The following is a 20,868-nucleotide window of genomic DNA, read 5'->3' on the forward strand; positions in this document are numbered from 1 at the left end:
GTGGGTGCATGGACTTAGAGTGGAATAGAGGCCCAGTGTTCTTTGGTTCCAGCTTTAAATAAGGGGTCTTTATCTGGCTGTGCGTACGGCGCTGGTGTGGAAGCACTAAAGGGCCAAAGCGTTTCCTCCGTACAGACGGGGCTCATGCCGCTCGCTCCAGGTGTGGTGACCACTAACCAGCACGGCTTTTAACCGTCACGCCTGATTTGGAGCCTGAGGCCAACCTGGCACTCACACAAGTGCACACAGTCCAAGTACACAGTGTCACATGCACGCACACATCCATTTCTAATTTAAACTTAATTTCCCCCCAAGTGTTCATTAAGTTCCCTCCCCTCTTGGCCCTCGGCAGTGGAAACAGGCATGCTGGGAGTTGGAGTATGTAGTTTGAGGTATGAGTTTTCTGATCAGCTCTGATGGACTCCAGAAACAACAAATTTCCCAATTATGTTCTCCATCATTGTCGCCCCTCACCTTGTTTTAGGGAGGATTTCAGTGACTTTATGTGGAATGAGATCTGCAACTGACAGTATTTATGTAACTCAAACAGTGACCTTTGTTGAGTTATTCATTTTGTTTTCAGGAATATGTTGGCAATGTTTTCATTATTTCAGGGTTTGTACAAAGTCTTGAAAGTTTGGAAATTGTTAAATGTTAGCCATTGTGTTGTAAAGGTTAGGAATATGTGTGAATTTGAATTGAATATTTTTCATATATAGCTAGACAAGTTCTCTTTTTATTCCTTACTCTGAATATTAGCAAGTATTAAAGGGATGATTCACCCAAAAATGTACAGGCATTATGTACTCACCTTCATGCTGATTGAGGGTCGGATTTATTTTGTCAGTCCACAAAACACTGCAGGACTTTCACAGGAAAACAGTGTTGCAGAATCTCCCAAACAATGGACATGAATGATGACCAGTTTTCAAAAATAAAAAACGACTGGAAAAGAAACATGAAATGCCTCCATACAGCTCGGCTGATGTAATCCATGTTTCCTCAAGTCCTGACATGTCGTTTGCACACCGTCACACCACACACACCCAGTTCAGACAGTGTGCATGTGTACTTGAACGTGGATCTACAGGGAAGATTCAGGATAAAAACGTGGTATAAATGACATTTTTTAGTGAACTTGGCATGTTGGGTCTTTCAACAAAGAAACACAATATGAAAGTTCCTTGACAAAAGTCCAAATCTCATGTCTCAAGTTTTCAGCTCTTCTCTAAAGTCAGACTCTCCAGGAAGTTGCAATGTTACAATCGCAACAATTAATACAAATTCATCCAATCCCAGTGAATTCTGCATCTCTTTGCAAGTTTGTCCAATCGCTGCAGGTTTTCCTAAAATTTGACCATCAGTTTTAGTTTCCTGTGAGTTCCAGCAATCATAGCAGTCCCCCACAGTGAAATCATACATTCACGTCTCAATGAACTGATTCAGTGTTGTATTATGTACTATTTTGTTATGTTTTTGTTTATTTTGTTATTGACATTTATCAATATTCTGTGCACTTCTGTTTTCTTCAATTTTGTGGCTTTGAGTTTGAGCTCCAAAAAGTTTTTGTTTCTTGGAATATCCTCCAAGTGAACTTCTTCACTTACATTTAAGGCATATTTTGTTAGAAGTAGAGGTGTAGTGTGGTTTTCGTAAGATTAGATAGAACATTCAGAAAAGACTGTGGTTTCATTCTAACTGGAACAAGTTGCCTTTAATTTTTAATCAATTATACAGAAAAAGATTGAATGAATAAAAAAAAAATTTCTGCAAATTTAATTTGTTCCTGCAATTTATTTACCAAAAAACATCACATCATTCATCACAGTTTTTTGGAAAAGCTGTGAAGTCAGGCATTTTAGGCCGCAACAATCCCCCCCAAAAGAACAAAATTTGCAACAGTAAGTAGAGGAAATCTTCCCATCTACCTCCCTAAGTAAATTGAGCATCTCTTTTTCTCTCTTGTCTCTTAGGTGTCCTTCGATCTGGCCGAGTACACCGCCAATGTGGATGGCGTGGGAACGCTCCGTATCCTGGACGCCATAAAGACGTGCGGGCTGACCAACAGCGTAAAATTCTACCAGGCCTCCACCAGCGAGCTGTATGGCAAAGTTCAGGAGATCCCCCAGAAGGAAACCACGCCCTTCTACCCTCGCTCACCTTACGGTAATACACACACACACACACACACACACACACACACGTAATGTTCTGTAGATTCATGTGGAAACACATGGATTACCTAACATTTTCTTACCCTGTACCCTGTATCGTCAAAAGATTGCGTATGGCCATGTAAGGGAATACAAAACTCAGATTGCTTTCTACCTCTGCAGCACTTTTTCCTTCTGAGTGTGCATGTGTGCGTGTGTGTCTGTCTGTGTGTGTGTGTGTGTGTGTGTGTATGTGTGAGAGTGAGTAAGTGAATGGGGGGACGGGGGGGCTTCAGTGCTCAGGCAGCGTTTGAGCTCTCCACACACCCCGAGGCCAAATGTCTGACTGAAGACTGGAGTGGCTGTCGTTTTAACAAAGACACCTTTATATCCACAGCACTCAGCACTCACTTTCAACACACACACACACACACACTCACACACACACACACAGGCCATACACGTGTGTGTGCGATCAGGTTTCATGTTCTCTGTTGTCTAAATGCTCTCCTCACCGACACTTTCCCCATCTGTCAGCGCTCAATCTGAGGCTGCATGGGAGGCGCATACCATCATGAGGAGGGCTGCTCCTCTATTAATTAGACTGCGGGGGGAGTCAGGGTTGCCATGGCGACCTCCCTTAACCTCCAGTGTACATCCTGACCTACGGCTTAATGAACGGGCGCCTCCCTTTGCTCGCTCTGGTATTCCCCTCATCGCAGGAGGAGGAGGAGGAGGAGGAGGATGAGGGTGAGAGGAGAAGAGGGGAGAACTTTTTGTACAAGCCTGCTTTTGGTCAATCAGCAGGAGTCTGTGGTTCACGTTCCTGATGGTGAAATATGATCTGCAGTACCGCTGAGTTCAACTGTGACATGAAGTGTAGTTACAACACAGAATCCTTCTTTTTGAAGCTGAGGGAAGAGACGATCTGTGTTTGTCTCTCAGCTTTAATTATCATTTAAATTCTAAGATTGATCCGTGTTATTTGTTGATTGAGTGAATAAAAGCTTCGTGTGAGTCAGAGCTTGGTAATATATCAATATTATATATTGAGATGTGAAACTTAATATTGTCTTAGATTTTGGTTATCATGATGTGGCATAAGAGTCGTCTTCTTCCTCTGTAGCTGCTCTTCAGTCATTAAATCCACATTACTGATGATAATTTATCAAAAATCTCATTGTGTTAATACTTTGTGAAAGCACCAGGTCATCCCTACAGTAATCATCTCCACACAGGATTTCTGCTGATTCTTCAAAAATCTTAAAAATAAAAAATAAAGCATGTCCAAATTCTCTGATTTCAGCTTCTTAAATGTGAATATTTTCTGTTTCTTTCCTCCTTATATTTTCTGGACCAAACAATGAATCGATTAATCAACTAAATGATCAAGAGATTAATTGATGATGAAAATAATCGTTAGTTGCAACCGTAGTCGATATTGATAATTATTGATCATGACAAAGTGCTAATGACTAAGTGGGTAAAGGCAAATTATAGAACAGCTACAACAGTCGGATAACATCAGAAAATTACATAATTTTATTGCAATGCAGTTGTCGGTATTAAAACAGGAAGAGACAACACTTATGCCATATCACAACATAACGCCTCATATCACAATGTGAAATAACATCAATATATTGCCCAGCTCAAAGTTAACATTACTTTTATAAAGTTTGATTTAATGTCTGTCTTGTTTTTAAATGCGCCATGTAACATGTTTTCACTATTTATCAATTTACAGTATGTTATTTTAGAGAAAATGTATGCAGAGATATATATCATATATTGTGACGTAGCCTACAAATATTAAGATATTATAAACCATATCGCCCTGATGGGAATGTGAACTCTTACAGATTATGGATTGTGGATCTGAAAATACTGTTAAGTTTTATATTAGCTGATATCTCAGTCAAACTTTGTTTTATTTATTTATTTTACTATTATCTCTTTTCTTGATGATGTTTGGTGCTAATATGCTTCTGTCCCTCCATTTCCTCTCCTCTCATCTGTCTCCACCTCTCCTCTCAGGTGCTGCGAAGCTCTATGCCTACTGGATCGTGGTGAACTTTCGAGAGGCCTACGACATGTTCGCTGTCAACGGGATCCTCTTCAACCACGAGAGCCCGAGAAGAGGTGAGCTCACAGCGTGACACGCATCCTGCTCACGGTTGTTTTTTCTCCTATTGTGGAAGTTTAGTTGTTGTAACATCTGATAGTAATAGAGGAGAAGAAGAAGACAAGTGTATACACTACTTAAAGCACATTACTGCTGATGTTTATAGTCACATTATTTAATTGAAAATAACTTGCCCTTAGATGATGCTAAAACACGATATAGTCTCTCAACAGAGTTTTTCATCGCATGTCCATTTGGGTGTAAATATTTGTGCTCCAGCGTGGAGGAGATTTACTAACCAAGCAGAAAATCTATGTGTGTTTGGCACTTGGTCGGTTGTTAATTTCGGACCATGCCCCTTTGTCATCTGATTGGTTCTGACTGGCGTCTATAAAGACCACAGATCAAACTAATTAGAACAAATATCTGTTGATAACAATCGATCAGAGCAGCCTTAGTTATGACACAGTTTCCAAGGTTTGGATTTTCTTCTTTTCTCAATACATTGAGGAAATAATATGCACAGACAATTATTATTATTAGACGTTTAGGCAGCTGGAGGAAGTCCTAAAGCAAGGTTACCATTTTATTTCTTAGCTGCATATTTCTGCAAACAAACCAGCATCAGAAGAGTGGTATCATTTTATCATAAGTCAGCAATTATATTAGGGCTGCAACTGAATATTATTTTTTATTATTGATTAATCTGCCTATGATTTTCTCTATTTTTTGGTCTATAAAATGTCAGAAAATGGTGAAAAATGTTGATCAGTGTTTCCCAAAGCGTCATCCTCAAATGTCTTATTTTGTCCACAACCCAAAGATATCCAGTTTACTGTCATAAATGAGTAAAGAAACAAGAAAATATTCACATTTAAGAAGCTGGAATCAGAGAAGTTTGACTTTTTTTCTTAAAAAAAAAAATATTTAAACCAATTAATCAATTATGTAAATAGTTGAATAGGTGAAAAATTTAATAACTGATTCATGACCGATTAATCATTTCAACTCTAAGTTATATCATATTACTAGAGCTTAATGTCAGCACTCAGTACCTTTAAGGTACTGATTGAAATAACCCAGTACCAAGTAGTATCAAAACTTCTCCAGTCAAACGATACCAGATGTAGAAAAAAATATTTTTTGGATGTCTTTGCTTGCAACTGTTCAACACCTTCTGTTGAAGGTTCTTTATGAAGAATGCTTGTGGTGATTAAAGTACTCCATCGGTATCTCTATCACTTTAATTTAATTTTTTTAAATAACACCCAGCCGTATATGTCACACATCAGTTTTTTTATTTTTAAGTTAAAATTACGTTGAGAAAATATCTTGACATCACTCACCCTGAGCAACAGGTTAACCCCACAATAAAGTAGTAAAACAGAAGGTAACCCATTGTTGGGTTGCACAAACGTATTCAATTACATGCTCTATATAAAGTCATATTCATTCACTGGTGGGGCCAAGTTTCTCATAACTACTTGACACATACTCACACATATTCTGACACATAGTGAGTGGGTTGTGGTCACATTTTTAATATGTGCTCTGAGCCCCGAGGGTCGCAGGCGCTGGTTTAACCCGATTTACACGCCACCGCGACCCAAAATTAATACCACATGACTGCAGCTCCAGCACTGCGCCCAGGTCAACCGCTCAGGTGTTTATGATTTATCCCCTAATGAAGGCCGCGGCCACGACCCCAGCCGAGGTCAGGGGTCAGCCAGTAAACCCTAATGGGTTACCACAGATAGATACGTGTGGGAACTGGTGTAGTTTACAGCCAGTTCAGCGAAGATGGTGTGGTCGCCATCGAGGTGTTGTAATGGAGAATTAGTTGACACAGGCGACCTGAGAATGACGCGCAATGCAGACGAGTGAGTGAAGTGAACGGGTTGGATGACAGGAGGAGTGATGGAGATAAGTAGTGCTGAAAAAGCTTGTCAGTCGACAGAAAATTCATCTTAAACAATTACGATAATTGGTTAATCGTTTTGGACATTTGTCAAATATTCTCTGGTTCAGACCTCTTAAAGGGACAGTTCAGAGGGGTTGTATGACATATTTATCCATACTGTACGCTATATCTAGAATATTTTGACAGGTTTTTGGTCTTCTTCTCTGACCTTTTGTTTTAATCAAATATCACTCTCTCCAAAACAACCAAACTCCTTGGAAAAAATCAGTAATTTTACCTCACAGAACATGAGAGTTGTTGGTCTACCACTGCTTTGCTCAGTTAGTATGTTTGTGTAGCTATGTGTGTGTGGCTTAGATGAATCTGAATTAACCCTCTAAAACACAAAATAACACAAACAAACTCACTAATTGAGGCAGCAGTAGACCAGCAACTATTATTCTGTGAGGTAAAATTACCGCTTTTGTCAGAGGAGTCTGGTTACTTTTTACAGAGGGTTATATTTTGCTTATATAGAAGCAGTTTCCTGCTGAAAAAGGCTGTCTGTTGGGAAGATAAAGAAGGGGCTGGACTATGTATTGATTTTATATTGATGTTCTGATATGAGACTAGATATTGGCTTAGATTTGGGGTATTGTTATGTCATGATATGGCATAAGTGTTGTCCTCTCCTGGTTTTAAAGGCTGCATAACTGTAAAGTGATGTAATTTTTCGTTGTTGTTTGTTTTTAGTCATTACATCCACATTACTGATAAGTATTTAACAAAAATATCATTGTGTTTGTCTTCTGTGAAAGTACTTATACTCATTTCTGCAATACAATCGCATTATCAATAAATATCAAGAGGTATTTTGTCCCTCTTGCCCAACACTAGTGGTATATTATTTTAGAGACAATTTGTGTATTGAGCCTACAAGTATTGAAATATGATATGATTCATAAACCATATCAGCATCAGATCAGTTCAATAAAATGGGGCGATAATATTGACTGAACAATATATCTGTCTCGTTATAGTACCCAAAATGACCTTATAAGGGCAAAGCTCGCTGCCCGCCCGATAACACGTCCTTAGCCTTTCGGTCCTTGGTCAGCTCTTTCTCATCTCCCTCTCCGATTCTGCTTCTATCTTTCCACTCTTGCCACACATGCTCTTTTCCTCTTTCTTCCTCTCTCTTGCTTCACTCCATGTCTTACTGCTTTTTTCTCCACAGTCAGCATTTCTCCAGCAGGCCGTTGGGTTTACTCCTGCCACTTCTATTCTCAGAGTTACGGCTGTTGTTGCTCATAAAGCAGGAACGCTGTGCTGTGATGTGGCCAGATGTCCCACGGCTGCCTTGCACAACCCAGTGTGGCGCTTGTGTTGGCTGGACTGGCCAGTGTTTACCCAGGCCCCCGGGGCCTGCTGTGACCCCGCCGCTGCCACACTGAGGGGGCGTTTGGCTGTGCACTCCGTCACCCACGGGAGGGCTTTAGAGGGGAGGAGTTGGTGCTTTGAGCTGCAAAACAACCCCATGGCACATTTTTTCATTGTTGGCATGTAAGGTTGTTCTGTAAATTACACAGTCTGACATGTACAACTACTGTAGTGACACGTGTTACTGTACAGCGAGAATACTGAGTCAACATTCATATTTGACATCATTCATGGCGTTTGCATCAAATGTTAAATAGAGCTGCTGAATGTCATTCTATTTGGCTTTTCAAGTGCTATCCTTATGAACAACGTTAAAATACAGTGGTGTAGACCTACACTATTCATCTACAAACGGTTCATGAAGAACTCAGGTTTATTCCTACTAAGATTATTCATTGTTGACTGTTGACATGGCCTTCACTGTAACGCAGTGGCTCACTGCCATCACAGTTTTGCTTGTCATTAATCAAGGATGATACCTGTACGTGCATGAACGTGATTACGTAGCATACTGAAACTAAAGTATCACAGGAAAGACGAAACATTTTTAAAATTTAAAATAAAATAAAAACTAAAAAGTGTTTTCATTTAAAATTTTGTAGTATTTAGATTTTATGGTTTTCAGTTAATTTATTTCATTTTAAAAATTTTAGGAGCTTCCTCAGTGTACCACTAGAGGGAGGTTGAGTACCACCAGTTAAGCTGAGAATCTTGGAGCAGCATACAGTATACTGGTAATGATGTGTTTCACCCTCACACAAGAAAAAGTACAAACTGAGACTATTAAAACTCACGACACAGTTACTAAAATGTATTTTTGCACTTAGTAAAAGTATTAAATGAGAAGTATTTAAAGTTAAAGTGGGTACTGAAGTCCAAATGTAAAATATTGGAGAGATATTTGTTTCCGTCTGCTCCCTCCTCACAAGACTCGGAGCTCAGGCAGGTTGCCAGGGACACTGAACCTACATGAGCACAACATTATACTTTGAGAGTGCAACAGTGTAAGTTTATCAGCAGTTTGTAAAATATAAACCAATAATTTTATATGTCAATTGTTATCCTGAAAACAAGCTCATCTGGTAGCGCACACATGTACAAAAGGCTGAGTCCTTACTGCAGCAGTCCAGGTTTGCTGCATGTCATCCCCTCTGTCTCTCTGCTTTCATGTCAGTCCTCAGCTATCCTATCCTATTTACGGTTATAAAGTAAAAAAAAAAAAAATGCCCCCCAAAATATTAAGAAACAGTAAAAACTACACCAAAACACAAAAAAATCACTTAAATATATAAAAAATAAAAATCTATAAATTCACTACTGGCTGCTCCCTTTCCTTCCTTAGGGATTTCATGAGAACAATGTCATGACGAATGAACAGTGACAGAAGAACCCAGTGAAACATGTTGCAGATCAGACAGAGCCAGGCGAGTTTTCAGCCACACCCTGAACATCTCTGCTCAGGGTTTTTGAACACTTGCCCTGTGTGGGCTGCCCCTCCTGTCCTTTACGTGCCACTTGTATCTCTGGATAATTAGTCATTAATGAGGGAGGAAGTTAGTGATGTCAGTTTCGGTGGTGCTGACATCACTGCTCTCCCGCTCCCCCCCTCCCACACGCAGGAAAAGCTGTGATGTCACTGCGACAGGGTGCCAGCAGCTGTGAGTGTGTCTTTATTTGGGAGACAAATAGATGTTTGCCTTTATGAGGGAGTTTTTCCCTTCGACAACAAACTCACTAAGCTGCTAAAGTGACCCACCAGTGGCCAATCATCTCCATGGCTCAGTGTGGCGTGGTGTGGTGTGTCACATAGGACGGTCTGGTGGCTGTCGGGAACGGCTGGAGAGGGAAGAGTGAAGCTTAACACCCTCAGACTTACTGTCCCCTCTGTAGGATCAAACAAGGAGCTCTGTCTCTTACTGTACAGCGCCCTGGATGACTTAATCCCAGCAGGAATGTGCTTCAAGTTTCTCTTACAGTTCTCGTAAACACCTGAGCTCTCCGCCAACAAACAGCCGATCTCCACTGCTCTGCAGTGAGAGGTCGGAATCGGACGGTCGGGGAGGAAAAATATCCCGGTGGAAATCCAGCGTGAAGCAAAGCAAACAGAAGCCCGCATCTGCTGGCCGGTTCACACCACGGCTAGCTCCTCTTTGGTTAGCTTAGTTGTTAGCCATAACAAACAGCCCTCATACTGACTCCGAAGAGGGGGATTAGCGTTAGCAGGGGTGCTAAATAGACTCCATATTGCTGTGACATATGAGACAGTGCAGTTCTCCACAGCCCCTTGGCAAGAATGATCAGGAGTAAAACCTGTGCAAATAACCAGTTCATGTATTTATTTGGTCATAATGTTCAACAAACATACAGCACCTCAGAGTACCCCAAAGTCTAATTTTAACAATAAAAGACAAAACTCAAGTTTAATTTATAGTTATTAACAGTCTGTTGATCCAAGGCTCTGCAGTAAATCAGCACAGTAATACTTTGTGTGTATCCACTGTTGCTACTACTGACCAGCTCCAGTTGTAGGCTAATCCCCTGGTTTATTTGGGGAAGTCCCATCCATCTCTCCACCCTGAGAGCTCTGTGGTTCACGCTTGGCAGTATAGAATAATATACTGTTATGTTAGGAGAGAAGACCAGTTAGCATTGGGGAAGTTAGAGAAGAACTGCCAAAGTCAATGCTGCCCCCTCAGATACTCACACACACAAGCCGCTGAGCCTCTACATGCCTCGGCTTCATCTTTCTGCTTTCGTTGAGGTTGAGCCCAAAAGGTCAGATCGCATGATAGATTTGTAAGAGGATATGTTTTCAATTTATTGGAGAGGTTATTTTCAAAGGAAATCTTCAGATAGGAGTGACTCGGTCAGGGGGCGTCGAGGGGATTTGGACCGTATCTGGCAACTCGGCGGAGTGGGCACTTTTTGTTTTTCGGCTTCTCCTTTTCGATGGGCGTTGATGAGAAAGAGCTGAGTGAGAGCAGTCTAAACATCAGCTGAACTGTGGCCAGGTGAAGAGCAGAGTCTAACGCCTCAAAACAGAGCTGATGACAGAGTACTCCACGCCTTTCCACCTTGTGTCACGTGGCCAAAAAAAGGTGCTTCCCTCTGCCTCGGCCTACTTTAGCTTCAAATCCATCACGTGGTTGTTGAGGTTTCTACCTTCACATATCCCCACTGCCGCCCTACAATCTGTGTTTGTTGTCCCGGATCACCTTGGCAACCAAGGATCTTGTTGACAGAGTGTTCGCTTTGAGCGGCGCTAATTGCACTGTGCGTTGCCGGCACCCCGTCGCTTTTCTCAACCTTTGCCAGGTCTTCCCAGAGCCCTGCAGGAGGACAGTTGAGCCCCCGAAAATGTTCCTTTACGGTCATTTGATTTAGCTGAAGTGCGGGATGCTGCCAGACACAATTACGTCTTTGTTTTCAATGCTTCATTTGATCTGTGGAGGTGTCAGTGTTCGCGCTCAAGAAAAACAAGTCTCATCTACTCCCCTTTCGTTCCCCACACCTTTGCACACATTGTGCTGTCCATCTATTTTGTTGCATCACACCCAATTTATATAAAAAAAAATGACTTTATTGGTCTTTGCAACCCTCTTGCCCCATCCCAGCCCTTCTCGAATCACATTTCTTTCTCTCTTCACCCTCCCTGTCAGTTGAGTCAGCTCAGAACGAGGGCAGCAGTCTGTCAGGTGTGAATAGACACTGTGTTGGCGGAGCTGAGCGCATGACCTCTCCTGGATGTAACGCAAATATTCTCCCTTCGTCGAGGCTCCAGAGATCAGTCAGAATGTGAATTGTGCAATAACGGTGATGGCAGACACTGACAGGTCTTTGGCCTGGGTGGAATTTGGCCAACCCCCCCGAATTGGGGAAGATTCCTCCTGCAGAATCACTCAGTGTTCCTGCAAGTCAGGTATTTTGTTCATAACTCAGCGCAGTTAAGGATGATGTGCATGAGATGAAGATGCATTCATTTAGACGTAAACATGGCTACAGGGTCGCCCTAAATGCTGAAACATGTGGGAGTGGAGATAGAAATTAAGGGTTGCATTTTTCACTTCAAATCTACCACAAAGCCTTTCACTCCCCTAGGCCATTGCTCAAAGACAGAGTGGGATTATGGGATTTGCAGTTCTGGTTGAATTCCAAAACAGGTGTGTTGAGGTAACCTAAGGGTTTCTGTTACAACTGTGGCAATTAAAATGAAGTCTTGGCTATTCTGTCTTTACCAGCTTCAGAACGAGGCCAAGTTCAGACAAGCTCACGACAGAAATGACTCAACTGTAAAATATCTGGAAAATACGTGGAATGAATCTTTCTGTGCAGCTTTTGTTGAAGAAAAATAGGTGATCTACTGTCCTATTTTGGGAATGTGGCTCATTTAAAAAAAGAGTCTGGGTTACAAAGTCATTCCACATTTTTATCATGAAAAGGGAGAACTTAGTAACATCCTGCAAATCACCTTGGAAGAGATCGACATGGTGATGAAAAACATACGCCAGGTCTAAAGTTGGATGAGGAGACTTGGCTCAGGAAGGAGGTGAATGTTCTACCTGTGCAAATGTAACATTAAAGATCAGCTTGATAAATCTTTGACATGATTAAAGATTTGAATTTACTCTGCTTTTCAGTTTTTCCACAGTTAACGCGGCATTCGGCTGAGCCACGACCACATATTATGACTTCAAAATAAATGTTACAGAAGAGTGATTTGGATATCACTCTGCGGTTGAATCTCAGTTAGCAAATGCACATAAATACTCAGTAATATAAATGAGTGTCAGTCAGACATCTTGAGGTCTGAGTGTGTAAGGTCACGCAGTTTGAAGACAGACTTCATAAGTCACCTTTCTTTAGCAGCGTGGTTCTAACAACAGAATCTGTTGAGTAACCAAGGCCAGTCGAGCCAAAATCCCCTCAAACCCACAGTCCCCTCCCTGACTCCCCCTCACCCATGCCCCCAGCTGACAGCTCCCGTCCCCATCCTGTCTGGGCCCACATGGCCTGGCTGTGGATGGGAGACATCTCTGCACATTTCTCCTCACCCTCCTCCTCCTCCTCCTCCTCCTCCTCTTCCCGCTGCTCCTTTTTTTTTCTCTCCATGCTTCAGCCCAGCTGTGCCAACGAAGCCCGTGTGTTACGTTTTTCCTGTCGCTTCTCTGGCCAAAAACTGAAAAGGAATGATGGAAAAAAAGAAAAGAAACGGTTAAGTGAGAATGAGAGAGAGAGGGAGAAAGAGATTGAGTGTCCGTTTCTGGCACGGTTTTTGCTGTCTGCTCAGTTTTCACGGCCCGTGGTTTTATTAGACTTTCCGCCGGGCCGCGGGCAAGGTTAAACGGCCACCGCTGCCCCGTTTGGGCTCGAAACCTCCTGTTAGCCCCCCTGGCTCCCCTCGCCTGCCTCTGCCTCCTCCTCCTGGCTGTCCTGCGGTGCCGCTGCCAGTAAAGGAAACACATTAACACCCGGGCCAGTAACAGAGCAGGCTTTGTCCACAGCCAGGCAGCCCGGTCCATTAGGCCCACGCTCTGGTCCACACCGCACCAATTAGAGCAGGCAGGGAGCAGAGCCACTCCAAACAGAGGTGTGAGCTTTACAAGGAGACTACAGGTGTGCTCTGGGGGAAATAATGGACTTTATTACTGATTGGGTGTACTGTGCTACACCGTATCCCTCTGCCACCATTTTAAGAGCCAACTCGGCTCTGCAGAGTTTTGACAACCTGTGTTTAACCTGCAAACTTTAGTTTCCCTTGGATGTGGGATCAAATCAACCCCTGCCTTCCAGTTTACTGTAGTAACCAATCTGGGCTCTCATTACATTGCCTCGCCCCAGCAAGTCTTAATATACAGTATTGAGAGTTTCAACTAATGAAAATTTAATTGTCATGTAATCTACTGATTATTTTTTTATTATATTTTTTTTATTTATAAATGTAAGTTCTCAGAGACCAAGGTGACATTATACAATCACATTTGTCAGACCAGAAATATTGAATTTACAGTGATATAAAATAAATACTATAAATAATAATAAATACTTGAGAGGATAACTCATCTATTGACTATTTAAAGATCACTCCAGAAATAGTCTTGTATTTTCATTAGAAATGCGCCATAATATCAGACCGGACTGGGACCAGTATCGACTGATTAAGGCTTTAAAATCAATATTACAGACCAATAAGATGATGCTTTAATCATGCAAACGTGACACAAGAATGTCTGCAGTGTGAAGTTTTTTTTTTTTTTTTTAAGTATTCAAAGCGGATAACAGAGTTGCCTTTTGCAATGATTGCTCAGCGTTGGTCATGCGATGAATCACATTCCTTCAACATTACAAATTGAATTGCCTGTCTTGAGAGCCATCATCCTGATCATTACACAGAATTTGTCAACAACAAAGAGAAACTGTCAGCAGTAGTTTTCTTATTTTGTTTTGTGAACGTGAACATTTAGAAAAGTGTTAATGCACTCTTTAATTAGGTTGAAAAAATATATGCATATATTAGTATCAGCATTTGCACAGAAAATATACCACTATGAATTAAAAATAACAACAACAATAATAATGATAGTTTATTGAATTTATTTATATGGCACCACTAAAAACAGAGTTTACACAGTGATTTGACTGACAAACCAAGAGCAGGAGGAAATAAACATCAGGAAGCCAAACTAGTGCATCCATCAAAAGCAAGATGAAGTGAAGCTAAAATTGAGGTAAAATTAAAACATAAAGCAGAGGACGCAAAAACACTGCAGAAACAAAACAGAACAATAAAAGAGAAAAATTAAACAAGAAAAAAACCCACTTTAAAATAAATACATAGAAATAAAAGAGTAAAACGATGACATCACATAATGTAATCTTGTCAGTATAACTAAAAAGAACAAGAATAAAAGATGGCATCACATGTCAATTCAAATAAATCAACTGTTTCGAGCTGAGTAATGTTCCCCATGACTAGTTGACTGATCATGTATAAAATCGGTGGAGTTCCCCTTCAGAATAGACATCAATTAACTTTCTGTCTATTGACTAATTGCTTAATTGCTCGAGCACTAAATATACGGCAGGCGAATGTTGGGCGTTCACACGTGTGTAGCTGTGTGTGTGCTGAGCTGTCGAGCTGACAGTCCTTGACGTGTCGGTGTCAGATGAAGAGTTGTTGCTGAGCATTTGACTACAGTGAGCAGTGGAGCAGTGGTATCTGCCAGAACAGATGACCTGCCAGGTTGGAGAGAACGGGCCCCCGAGGGCCAGATGAGGCGATCATGCAAAGTCAGGACAGGTCTGACATCGGAGGGGGTTTCCATCGACAATTTATCTACGCTTTGTAGACACGTGCTATGTCCTGATAAACGTGTGAATAACATTTATTCACAGAAATCTGAACAATAGACGGACTCTGAAATCGGACTGGTTAAAGGGATAGTTTGGATTATTTGAAGTGTAATTTGTGTGAAGTACTTCTGCCGATTGACACTTCTCCAGTTTGGAGAAGCAACAGGAGTACTGGTGTAGGAAGCTAAGCAATGTACTGCTGTGAACAGGGTCAGCAGCAACACGTACTTCAGCCACTTAAAACAAAAATCTATATAAGTTTAAGTGTACACTATATTCAGAATATTTTCACCACTTATCCTCACCATTAGACAACTTTTTCTGATGGGAAACCACAATTATAAAAGCCAAGTTCTCCTGTGTTCTGCAAGGTAGAATTACTGTTTTTGTCAAAGAAGTTTGAAAAGGCTGTCTGATGGCAAGATAAAGTGGTGAAAATATTTACTTAAACCGATATTGATGTTACTGATGTTACTCTGTTCTAAACATTTTAATGCTTATCCCCTGTCTTGCCTTTCCCCTTTCTCATCTGGTCACCCCACAACCGACATGTACTGTCAGCAATACAATTTTTCAATTTCTTTTGTTTATTGGCATCAAGTTTTAGATCAAACATGTTGTCAAAACAACAAGTCACATTGTACACAATATAATAGCCTATACAGTAAATAATAAAAATGAAAAAAGTGAAAAGAATAATAAACTTTACACTGAAATATGTCTTGCTTTGCAGCATTTAGAAACTAATTCTATCTTCTATCAGAGTGGTTTGAATGAGTCTGTTTTTTGTGAGGGTAAGAAAGAAAGATCTTCTGGTTGAATTTTGGGAAGAAACTTTCCATATTTCCTTTGTATTTGAGGCAAGTTATGAGAAGAATTACTTTGTGTTTCAACTTAAGTGCATACAGAGTCTTTTCATTCATTTAATTTTTCTCTTTTAGCGACTGGTTTCAATTGCATCTCTGAGTCTGTATTTCTTTGGGGTTTGTCTTTTTATAGGTTGTTTGATTTGGGTTAAATAGGCTAATTGAAATACGCTGACTATGGAGAAGTACCTCATACAACTCTTCAAAAACCCAAACTATCCCTTTAAAGTAGTGGTTATAGTGTGATCCAGAGAAAGACTCCATAAAGCCTCATTTAAACTGTATTAAACTGCAGCACAACATGGCGACAAAGCAGCGTTGACACGGGGGCCATGTGACCTGCTACCAACACACAACACGCTGTATTTTCTCAAATAAGCGTGTCTAACCTCCTCTGGTCTGTTTTTGCTCAGCCTGCCCAGGGCTGTCGCTTTCCTATGAAATAATTACTACAAATTTGGTGCGTTTGCATGATTGGGTTCATGGGATTTTCCTGTGTCTAAATGGAGTCTCTGCTCCATGTCAGGGCAACAGTGATACAGTGTCGAGACAGAGCCGCTGCGTTACGGCCGGGACGGGCGCAGAGCTAAAAGGCAACATTCATCTCAGACATGATGAGTCCAAATAACAGCATGTAGGAGCTCTTAAGAGGTCTCAAAGAGGTTCACGCAAGGTTGTGGGAGATTTATGTACAGTAGAGATGTTGTGTTGGCTAAAAATAGCCGAGTCTTTGATGCAAGCTTCAAGCTTTCCTTTGAAATGATATTTTCACATATCTGCCATTTTGGCTTTTGAACATAAGACAGATGAACCGAGCCAGAGCTGAGCCCCTCAAGCTCTAATAAGCTGTTTCAAGTAAGATGGTGGCATTATTAGACGTGACACCCTAATATTTAGTGTTGATTTCCATCAGTATAATGCTGTGTTTAGGTTGGAGGTCTGGTGCATTTATTCGCAGGCTCTCCGCCGCATCTTTCCCCCCGCAGCAGGAACAGAGAACACGACACCGGCCCTCACCGTCCCGCCAAAAACACCCAAAAACGTTTCTAACCTTTCTTGTGGCACAGAAATAGTCATTAGGAGCTCATTTGTTTTCCCACAGATAATATCGCCACGTGTCTGCTCCGAGTGAGCAGCACCGCTGGGCGATCTGGCAGACGAGCCGCCTGTCGATGTGGTGATTCTGGACTGGACACTGCACCAGCAGAGCCAGGGTGGTCCTGTTTGGTTGTCATCTTTCTGTGGAACTTCCCCGTTGCTTTTTTTTTTTTTTTTTTTTTTTTTTGTCGTTGACAGGCTGATGCTCTGAGATTTGTCTTGGCATCTGGCCCAGATTTGACACTGAAACAGTGAATTAGAGAGGAAAATGAGAGAGAAGGAATCTAAAAGGGATCTAGTGGTTGTAATGTGAAATAGATTTGACTCGGGGTGGCTTTTTGCTTGAGTTTTTGCTTTGGCTAAAGAGGACTTGGAGCAGCAGTGGAGGTTTGGAAGTCTGTCTCTGTGTGTGTGTGGTGGTGGTGGAGTGTTTTGGAGAAGATTGTTGGGGATCTTTAACTCCATCTTCAGTAAAAAGGCCTTGATTTCATTTATCTGCTCTATGTTTTCATTGTATCTGTGTTTCAGAGTTCTTACAGGTGCTGTGAGTCCTTGAAATCACTTGAATTGTAATGTATGTCTCTAAAGTGCTTGGATTTTGGATTAAGTGCTTGAAACTACTTGAAATTGTAATTACATTACTTTCAAAACAAGTCACGCTCTGACTGAATAGTTCACTTTTTAGACAAAGAGGTCAGGAATAGCCTAATTACTTTTGCCTTTCACACAAAATGAGGATGAGTCTGCTCAAAAATCATTTTCCACACCGCACATCTGGCTACATTTTGGGTGATTTGTCAGTGTTTGATATTCCCTCTAGTGTTGTCGCAATACTGGAAATTCTAACTTCACTATGATTCCTTGAAAAATATTGATATTGGATACCATTTTCAATACTAATGGAACACAACTTTAAGGGCATAACATAACATTAAGATAAATGTAATAAGACTATAACATGACAACAAGAAACCTTTTTAGAAACATTCAATTTTTTCTTTGTATTTTTCTATTGTTCTTGTTTTCTTTTTAAATAATTAAATGATCAAATTAACTAATCATAGAAATGAAGTGAAGTTGATGGTGTCAACTCACTGTCAGAGCGAAGAGAGCGAAGAGAGCATGAGAGAGCGCTGCTGCTACCAGTGTACTGCTGCTGCAGAAAACCAATTTAAATATTCAGAATTGATAAATCGATGCCCTCTGATGGAGCAGTGAACATGCCAGGTGGTTTCTGTTTCAGTGACTGTTGGCCTGACAATTAGTTGGTTATTTTTTTTTTTTAAGAAAAAATTAATTTATTTTAGGATTTTATTAAAAGAGGTTATTAGAAGAAGTTGTTTTTCTCGTGATTGATGGATTGCTTTATTTTGTCTTAGCTGGGGTAAATACTTACAGACAGATCACACATTTTGAAGCATGTAACTTTATTGTTTTATTCTTTAATTTGTCACTCTTCTGTAGAATTAAATCACAAAAAATAATTGTTGTTGATTAAGGATTTTGTTGAATTCAATCACACAGTTTCCTCTCTCGGATGTATTGGAATTAGGAAGAGGAGGTGACTTGTCACTTCATGGATTAAACATAAATTATGATTTGCAGTGTTTTCTGTAACGCACCTCTTCATAGGATATTTGGATAAAGTTGTTAAGATGTTCATCCAGAGCTGATGTTTAACTTTATCTGTATATCTTTCAGATATTCACTGTAAATTTATTTTTAATATTTTTGAATATAAATATAATTAAAGGTAAAACTTAAGTACCAAACAGGTTCTGCGATTTGGATATTGCATTTGGCCATATTATAATTTCAATAATATTACAATTAATTGTCCTAGTAGTCGTGGTTTTTGTCATTTTGTTTTAAATGATCTGATTGGATGTAGCCCATGTTACTGGCTGTTTGAAGCTGATTTGCTGACGGCCTCTTGACGATTGTCTAACCACCATCGGGTATGTAAGAGCAGTGAGGCCTAGATAGTAAACCAGTGGCTTTGTTTTTACAATAATGTTTGATCTTGAAGAAGGTCCGAAGGCCGTAACTTTATCAAAATAAAAAGAAATGCATATGGAACCAGCGTGTGCAACACTTTTTTCCTGCGCTGATGTTTATGGAACAGTAACATCTGATTTAAAGCGATGAAGAAATAAAATACAGCCTAATCATTTTAGCAAGTCATTTACCACAGCTGTAAGGAGCTGGAAAGGCCTGAAATTGCACCTTGAACATGCTTAAAAAATGCTTTGGAAAAGGTGTAGGAACCCTGGTGTTTGTATGTGTTGGACGCTGCTAAACTTCTGTCATATTTATACCCACTGTAAACTGTAATTGAATTCAGAAAATGCCAACAAAGTATTTTAATGTATATGTTTTAGGTGCAAACTTTGTGACGCGTAAGATCAGCCGTTCTGTGGCGAAAATTCACCTCGGCCAACTGGAGAGCTTCAGCCTGGGCAACCTGGACTCCAAGAGGGACTGGGGCCACGCCAGAGACTACGTGGAGGTAAAACACACACAACCATAACTACACACAGGCCCAGAGAAATAGACATAAACTGTGCGCGCACTGCCTCAGAGTTGAACAGGGTTCAGATGTGCACATAGCATTAAACAGGGCATGTTTTCCCAGATCATTTGAGGCCGCAATATGCGATCTGCATGAAGCCTCCTATGATTCTCTGCCAAAAGAGAAACAGAGATAGAGAAGGAGAGGGGGAGCGGGAGGAGAGAAAGAAGGCCGCACGCTGTGAGGCCACAGACTGCACTCTGGTTTCCCACAACTCACCCATGTCCCAGATCCCTCCAGGCCCCCATCGCCATTCCCCGAACGCCCGCAGAAGAAAGAGAGATATTAAGGGAACGCTGCGTCCTGGGGACGATGACAGAAATATGGTGTTTGTGTTAACGTAATGGTGCCAGCAGCCAGCAGAGAAAGGAGTGGGGAGATGAAACGAACAGTGGGGTCGTCACGTCCAGGAGCAGACGGAACTCAGTGTTTCTGAACGTGTGTGTTTTCCCCCCAGTGCATGTGTGCGTAAGGAAGCGCGCATTCCTGTGTGTGTGTCAAAGTGTGTGATAGGTTAAGGTTGGAACACGTGTGTGTATGGCTGTTGAGATGAAAGACTCGACGGGTTGCCATGTCTGACAGCAGACCCCTCGCTGCGGACCGTGTTATTATTAGGAGGTGATGGTGGCGGAGGTGGCGGGGGGCGTTCTTTGAGATGGGAGTGGAGGTGAGGAGGTTACGGCGGGGAACCTCACTTTAACTGCAGATCACAGTGTGGGGTCACTGCATCAGAGCAGGGTGGTAGTGAAGCAGCGGGTCACGCTGTTAAGGCGGGGCACAGAGGCGTCGATGGCGTCAGTGAAGCATCAGTCACTGCTTGATACGGGAAAACTTTTGATCAGTCATATCCGATTATAACCAGGCTGAATAATTTTTGCTTCCCGCGGTGGTAAGTGTGACGAGAATTGGGATAAGTAAGATGGAAAAAGTTTATTGTTTTTGGAAAAGAACCTGTTTGTGGAGCGATGTTTCACTGTTACGCAAAAAAATATTCCTGCGAAATGGTGGTCATGTGATGCCTACTGCTGGGTTGAGCTCATTATTGTGTACCCTTTAGTGTTGTCACAACACTGGAATTGCTAACTTCAGTACAATTCCTTGAAAAACATTGATATTTGATACCATTTTTGATACCATGGGAACACAACATTAAGAAGGCTGTAAAGTAAAAACAAGAAACCTAACCCTTTTAGAAACTGTCATATTTTTGTTTTCTTCTTTTTCATTTTTGTTCTTGTTTGTTATTTTCTTTTTAAATAACTAAATTATCAAATTACTAATCGTAGAAATGAAGTAAAACTAATAAATCATTTTTGGTTTTGACAACATTAGTGCCCTCTGATGGAGCAGTGAACATCCGGAGG

The 20,868-nt window shown here is 41.1% G+C and overlaps 1 protein-coding gene across 1 annotated transcript in view; it reads left to right on the forward strand.

The window, feature by feature from the left end:
• gmds (GDP-mannose 4,6-dehydratase) overlaps window positions 1-20,868 on the forward strand; it is a 215,955-nt gene that overhangs the window by 69,636 nt on the left and 125,451 nt on the right. The window contains exons 5-7 of the mRNA XM_084723497.1: window positions 1,974-2,166; window positions 4,191-4,295; window positions 19,314-19,441. Coding sequence (XP_084579623.1) covers window positions 1,974-2,166; window positions 4,191-4,295; window positions 19,314-19,441 — 426 coding nt within the window. The remainder of the gene's footprint in view (window positions 1-1,973; window positions 2,167-4,190; window positions 4,296-19,313; window positions 19,442-20,868) is intronic.

The sequence above is a fragment of the Lutjanus erythropterus genome, chromosome 7 (assembly GCF_056507025.1).
Source record: "Lutjanus erythropterus isolate fLutEry1 chromosome 7, fLutEry1.hap2, whole genome shotgun sequence".
Taxonomy (NCBI): Eukaryota; Metazoa; Chordata; class Actinopteri; order Lutjaniformes; family Lutjanidae; genus Lutjanus; species Lutjanus erythropterus.